Here is a 7,646-nt window from a genome sequence, read left to right as displayed (position 1 = left end):
TCGGGAGCGGGAACTGGTCACAAAACAAACCCGGGCAGTCGTCCCAGGCTCCGCTCCTCTTGCTCGTTTACTCCTCCTCGGCTCGGCCCCTCGGCTCTACTCGATACGCTCTGCACTCAATGCCGAATCATAGGCCGACAACGACTGTGAACACCAACAGAGGGAAGAATTGTGGTTTTCCCCCAGTTAGTAAAGAAAACAACATAAGTCTTGGCTGCTTCTGCTGCACCCCCAGAGTCTTATGCGTCTTTTCAGTCTAATTTTTCTGTCTGGAAAATAATTGTGTCCTGATTTTCTGCACCCAGTAATTCCAGGCGCAGAAAAACCTAACAACGGATAATCAGGTGGAATAAAATGAACACATGAAAGTACGCCTTCATTTTATTGCCCTTGATTCATACTCTGGACCATAGTCGAGGGATAGGTCTCGGCATAGTCCTCGCAGCACATAATAGATTTGTTTGAGGCAGAGGCCAAAACTAAAAAGTCAGGATACCAGATACAAGTAGGCGGTAACTCAGGGCAGGGGAGAATGCCTGTTGTCCGTGGCGGAGTCCTTCCCGTCCCAGAAATCTGCATTACAAATTAATTAATAGTGTATATTATTTTAATATCAGTTTGGTGCCAGTCCATATGACTTTAATATCTGCCTTTGGGATACGATGTTGCAACTTCATAGGGTACATGCATCCTTTGTGAGCTTAATAAAATGCTGAAAATTCTACAAATCCTCACTCCTACATCCAAGTACTTTCAGGCTACCATTCACACTCTGCTCTGTCTGAAAAACATAGTCAATAGAGTGAGCAACCCAATTAACCTTTGGGGGCTTGGGTGAAACGTAATGGGATGGGTAAGGTTGCCTCCAAGGGAGTTTGTTTTGATAGATCAATTCAATGACTTGTGTAAATTAATTTACTACAGGTAACTTAATTGTCCTGAACAAAGTTGATTAAAAAAAATCAAATGAACACATATATATACACCACTAAATAGACATAACAATACTCAACATAAACAATAACCAATAGACATGTGTATAGGCAAAGTGTTAGATTTTATCAAATTTAAATCAAAACGGGAAAGTACAATACAAAAAAGTTGTAAACAGGAATACAGGGCAAATGTATGAAAATAAATCACAAAATCTCTGTAGAGCCTGTTGTCTGCCTATCCAAAAATAGATGACTGAATTATCCTTTGGATCAAGCAGGAAGTCGACGTTTCGGTCTTGTCTGAGTAATTCTATAAGACCATCATCAGGACAGAAGAGTTATAATATTGTAACTCCCTAGTGAAAATAAATAAAACATTTTTTACTAAAACATGCAAACTTAATCAAACATCATATATGCACTATACACATCATTACATTATTACAAAAATAAATATCAAAGCTGTGTTAAAAGTCTACCAAGACATGAATACACTCCACTAAAAACAATACAGGGACAATATTTACAAAATGACAAACAAGAAGACACAATTCATTTTAGTAGATTGACTCATGAGTGTGAGTTATACAAACACAATTTCGAAAGTTTCACTGACAAGATGGTTCAGGAAATCTACCTGCAACAACACTAGGCAATGGACGTTGACTTGGAGTCGAAACAAGATTGTCTAGAATAACCTGTTTCCTCATATATACATAAATGCATAAAGTCTGTTACACATAAATTTATAGAATCAGAAAGCAGACATTATCTAGAATGCCATATTGCCTCAAATGCATATAGGCATACGATCTGATCGCCTATTAATTCAGAAAGCAAACATAACTAAGAATACATTAGCTGGTCCAGTGTTTTAGGCTATGTGGCTAATCCACGCCTGTCATTTGATTAAAGGAGCAGAACATACCCAAAAACGAGGGGATCACAGAAGGATCGAGTGCATTAGGTTCTGTGGGCATCAAAAAGGTTGCTTCATATCAGATCTGAAAATAATTAAGTAGTATCCGATGTCATCACTGTTATTACCTAAAATTCAGAGGTCAATCTATTTAACATCTTTAAATGCATACCTTTATTGTTTTCAGTGGGACTATTTGTAAGAGTCCATGACATTTACAAAAAGTTTAAATGTATCACAGTATCGATCATTAATTGATGCATATAGGGCGAATAGCTATTGATCTAAAGGGATCAAGTCTGCTGCGATACTAGGTAATCTGTACATTTCAGAACCGCTCATACAGCAGTGTGCTAAAGACTGGATGTTGTTACACGTCATGAACAATGGTATTAGTTGTGAGGTAGGTATGTAATCAAGTTGATATAAATTTCTCTAATTTTCAAAATGCTAATTTTTGACGAGTGTGTATTTAATAACTTGTCAAGAGTGGAACTTTATTCATTCACCCTGTCACATCCTTAAAGGTAAAATAATATCTAACTTAAAATAGACCGTTTAAACAACTGAAAATGATTCCTGATATTGATACCACTTCCTCTACGTTACAGATTAATCCTCGATTCGTCCGATTTTTCCAAATTATCTCGTTCTGACCATAGTGAATGACGGTTACAGAACTAAGGTATGCATTTAAAGATGTTAAATAGATTGACCTCTGAATTTTAGTTAATAACAGTGATGACATCGGATACTACTTAATTATTTTCAGATCAGATATGAAGCAACCTTTTTGATGCCCACAGAACCTAATGCACTCGATCCTTCTGTGATCCCCTCGTTTTTGGGTATGTTCTGCTCCTTTAATCAAATGACAGGCGTGGATTAGCCACATAGCCTAAAACACTGGACCAGCTAATGTATTCTTAGTTATGTTTGCTTTCTGAATTAATAGGCGATCAGATCGTATGCCTATATGCATTTGAGGCAATATGGCATTCTAGATAATGTCTGCTTTCTGATTCTATAAATTTATGTGTAACAGACTTTATGCATTTATGTATATATGAGGAAACAGGTTATTCTAGACAATCTTGTTTCGACTCCAAGTCAACGTCCATTGCCTAGTGTTGTTGCAGGTAGATTTCCTGAACCATCTTGTCAGTAAAACTTTCGAAATTGTGTTTGTATAACTCACACTCATGAGTCAATCTACTAAAATGAATTGTGTCTTCTTGTTTGTCATTTTGTAAATATTGTCCCTGTATTGTTTTTAGTGGAGTGTATTCATGTCTTGGTAGACTTTTAACACAGCTTTGATGTTTATTTTTGTAATAATGTAATGATGTGTATAGTGCATATATGATGTTTGATTAAGTTTGCATGATTTAGTAAAAAATGTTTTATTTATTTTCACTAGGGAGTTACAATATTATAACTCTTCTGTCCTGATGATGGTCTTATAGAATTACTCAGACAAGACCGAAACGTCGACTTCCTGCTTCATCCAAAGGATAATTCAGTCATCTATTTTTGGATAGGCAGACAACAGGCTCTACAGAGATTTTGTGATTTATTGTCATACATTTGTCCTGTATTCCTGTTTACAACTTTTTTGTATTGTACTTTTCCGTTTTGATTTAAATTTGATAAAATCTAACACTTTGCCTATACACATGTCTATTGGTTATTGTTTATGTTGAGTATTGTTATGTCTATTTAGTGGTGTATATATATGTGTTCATTTGATTTTTTTAATCAACTTTGTTCAGGACAATTAAGTTACCTGTAGTAAATTAATTTACACAAGTCATTGAATTGATCTATCAAAACAAACTCCTTTGGAGGCAACTTTACCTGTCTGAAAAACAGCTCAACATTTTAAAAATCCTGCATTGATGTGGCTTGTGAATTATTATTTTTGGAAATGTACATGTATTAACTATTTAATTTTAATACTGTAGGTGATTGAAATTACGGACGAAGAAAGCAAGATTTAGCACTAAGCCACTAAATGTCAGTGCCAAAAAAAAGGATTATTTTGAAAAACTGAAGGACATCCAGCATTCTACGTTTAAATAATTTCCAAAAATCTAAGTGTGGCGAGGAAAGTACTCTACCTGTAAGTGAAGTCTCTAATTTTGCATTTCATTAATCCAGAGCAAAGCCATATCTGTGCACACAGCATCAGAAATAATGTAGAAAGACCACTTCAGCATCCTCATGTGAAATATTATCAGAAAGACAAATTGCCTCAGCATGACAGAATAACGTTCATCTAAAGCATCATGTAATTCTAGAGCGGAAGCACACACTGCATTAAAGAAAGTTACAACAAAAGGTTTCTTCTGCATACCATCAAAGAAAAGACGCTCCAAGAAGACTCAGAAGCTGACACGTTAACAACCAAAAGATTGGAAAATCACCTTTGTTCAACAACCGTTTTTAACCAGTTACACAAGTTTGAGACTATCTGCCTCTGGATATAACACCTCGACCCACTCTGCTCACTCTGGCGAAAACCTTAAAAATTCACAACTTTATTGTTTTCATGACCATCTCAGATTGTTTCCTTTTTAATGTGTACTGTTCTGTAATTCTATGTAAATCGCCTCAACATTCTGTTGTGCAGGAGTGATATGTAAAACTGTTAAATATAAAAATGGATTAAATGAGCACCATTGCGCTATAACTAATGTAAATAATTCCTCGTCTTCAGAACTACACCTTACACCAAACATAGAAAGGATAAAATTAACTGATGTTCTGCGACTGGTGAGCCACAATAGTACTGTGCATGTTCTAATGTTCTAATGTTCTCAGTTACTGCCATTACGTCAGTGCAAAAGGTACTTCTAAGTTTAATCATTAAATATCAGACTAACACCTTATCACTGCATTGCTAAGAACCTATACAAATAGTTTTGAGAAAAACTTCAGTCACAAAATAAGTTGCTGCCGGAGAGGCTATAACCAAAAGACTTTTATCTGCTAGAAACATTTCAACAGGTTTTACAGGGCTGCTTCGAGACATATTTTGCTTAATTCAAATGTTAAGCAGATTACACACAATTTCTTTTAGAGATAAATACTGAACATTATCTAAACAAGCCAGACTCTAAAATCTAGTTCAATCTTACGGTGTCATATAAGCAAGAGAAAACTAAATGTAACTCTAGAAATACACCTTATAAAAACACAGGCTGTGAGAACAAATTCAGTGTTCAAATCCGCCTCAATCAAAGCAAAATAACCCAAGTTGGGGAAATAAGTTACCTGTACCAAAAATAAAACAGCCATCAATCTCATCTCACTGAATTTGAGAGAATGCACACTGGGGAAAACCTCTCTCAGTGCTCAGTATGCCAAAAAAGTTTCAGCCGTAAATCTTATCTCACTGAACATATGAGAATCCACTCTGGGGAAAAACCTTACCAGTGCCCTGAATGCCAGAAATGTCTCAGTGACCAAAACAGTCTCACTCGGCATATAAGAACCCACACTGGGGATAAACCTTATCAGTGCACGGATTGCCAGAAATGTTTCATTGAGAAAAGAAGTCTCACTCTTCATATAAGAACCCACACTGGGGAGAAACCTTTTCAGTGCTCTGAATGCCAGAAATGTTTCATTGACAAAAACAGTCTCACTCTTCATGTAAGAACCCACACTGGGGAGAAACCTTTTCAATGCTCTGAATGCCCAAAACATTTCAAAATTAAATCACTTCTAACTGCACATGTGAGATTCCACACTGGGGAAAAACCTTATCAGTGCTCTGAATGCCAGAAATGTTTCAGTTTAAAACATACTCTCACACGGCATACAAAGATCCACACTGGGGAAAAACCTTATCAGTGCTCTGAATGCCAGAAATGTTTCATTGACAAAAGAAGTCTTTCTCAACATGCAATAACCCACACTGGGGAAAAACCTTATCAGTGCTCTGAATGTCAGAAATGTTTCAGAGACAAACTCAGTCTCACTCAGCATATAAGAACCCACACTGGGGAAAAACCTTATCAGTGCTCTGAATGTCAGAAATGTTTCAGAGGCAAATTCAGTCTCACTCAGCATATAAGAACCCACACTGGGGAAAAACCTTATCAGTGCTCTGAATGCGACAAATGTTTCATTGAAAAAAGCCATCTCACTCAGCATATAAGAACCCACACTGGGGAAAAACCTTATCAGTGCTCTGAATGCCAAAAATGTTTCATATACAAACTCAGTCTCACTCAGCATATAAGAACCCACACTGGGGAAAAACCTTATCAGTGCTCTGAATGCGACAAATGTTTCATTGAAAAAAGCCATCTCACTCAGCATATAAGAACCCACACTGGGGAAAAACCTTATCAGTGCTCTGAATGCCAAAAATGTTTCTGCCAAAAAAACAGTCTTGATAATCACATAAGAAACCACACTGGGGAAAAACCTTATCGGTGCTCTGAATGCCACAAATGTTTCAGTGAAAAAATCCGTCTTACTCACCATATAAGAACCCACACTGGGGAAAAACCTTATAGGTGCTCTGAATGCCAGATATGTTTCAGCCTTAAATGTAATCTCACTAAACATATGAGAATCCACACTGGGGAAGAAAATTATCAGTGCTCTAAATGTCAGAAAAGATTCAGCGGAAGAGATAATTTCAAGCGCCATAAGAAAACACACCAAAATATTTTAGTGCTCTGAATGCCAGAAAAGCATCAATTTAAAACACAATCTTACATGAGCAGACGCTAACAGGGAAAAAACATTACCAATGCTGTGAATACCAGAAATTCCTATTTGATAAGCACAGCTTCACTAACCATAAGCGATTCTCCATACTGATGAAAAACCTTATGAGTGTTCTGAATGCCAGAAAAGCTGCAGTGAAAAACGCTATCTCACCATGAGAAACTCCACACTGGAGATAATCTTTAGGCCAGAAAAGCTTGTATCTGAAAGACAGAATCTGAAAGAAACACGTTAGTGTTAGATTCCTTACCTTAGAATTACCCCCAGGTGTCAGACTGGATCCGGAAAGTTTTTCGTCAGCAGTACCCCTGCACGTCGGTAGGCCTCGTCTGCGGCTCCGTGTCCGTCGTCGGCGTCGTGATCGCGGGAATGATGTCGCTGGAGTACTTAGACGCCACCCTCGCGTATTGACGTCAGTTCTTCTTTTTTTCGCGCCAGCTAGCGCAAATCCGGGAAGAGCACGTACCTTTAGTCATTTTTTTACTAACATTTTGGACATTTTTGTCTACTTTTTCGAGTCGAGTCGACAACTGATGCCAGTAGGCAGCCCTTCTGTCCCTAAAATTAATAATTATACAGTCTCCCTCGATAGACTTTTTCCGTGGCCCAATCCATTCCACGCGCCTTGCAAACAAAATTTCAGTAGATACCATAGGGGGAAGAGGCCTGTTGTAATTAAGGCAATGGATACATTTGTTCTTAAGCTCCATATACTCCTCCCTTCTACCCTGGCTCAATGGTGGGACCCCCGCAAGAACCACACATACGGTGTGGATACCAGGGGAAGATCTATACGTGGTAACCCATTTGTTGATGGAACATGAGAAATATTATTGTTCGCTTGGCGTTGTTCAATTATAGCCCTGCTGCCATCTTCTATCAATGCCCTTCCACTCAACACAATGTGGTTAGTCACTGCAATATCATTAGATGAGATGAAGTAGGATTAGAACAGGGGCACTGATATCAGCTGCATTACTCGTAGGCAGAGGGGTAGAGGGAATTTCAGATTCATTAGTTTGCTTAGATAATCTCTTTTGTTTTTC

At 37.6% G+C, this 7,646-nt stretch overlaps 1 protein-coding gene across 1 annotated transcript; it reads left to right on the top strand.

The window, feature by feature from the left end:
- The first annotated feature begins 5,181 nt into the window (after positions 1-5,181).
- LOC147737756 (uncharacterized) lies at positions 5,182-6,552 on the top strand. Its single transcript, XM_086924969.1, has one exon. The coding sequence runs from the start codon at positions 5,182-5,184 to the stop codon at positions 6,550-6,552; it is 1,371 nt and encodes a 456-aa protein (XP_086781095.1).
- Positions 6,553-7,646: the final 1,094 nt, after the last annotated feature.

Source organism: Lissotriton vulgaris, chromosome 1_1, assembly GCF_964263255.1.
Source record: "Lissotriton vulgaris chromosome 1_1, aLisVul1.2, whole genome shotgun sequence".
In the NCBI taxonomy this organism is placed as follows: Eukaryota; Metazoa; Chordata; class Amphibia; order Caudata; family Salamandridae; genus Lissotriton; species Lissotriton vulgaris.
Note: the sequence above shows the minus strand (reverse complement) of the source record. Positions and strands in the feature narration are given on the sequence as shown.

Excerpts from the sequence above, each read along its gene's own strand:
- LOC147737756 (XM_086924969.1), top strand. The coding sequence starts at position 5,182 with ATGCACACTGGGGAAAACCTCTCTCAGTGCTCAGTATGCCAAAAAAGT.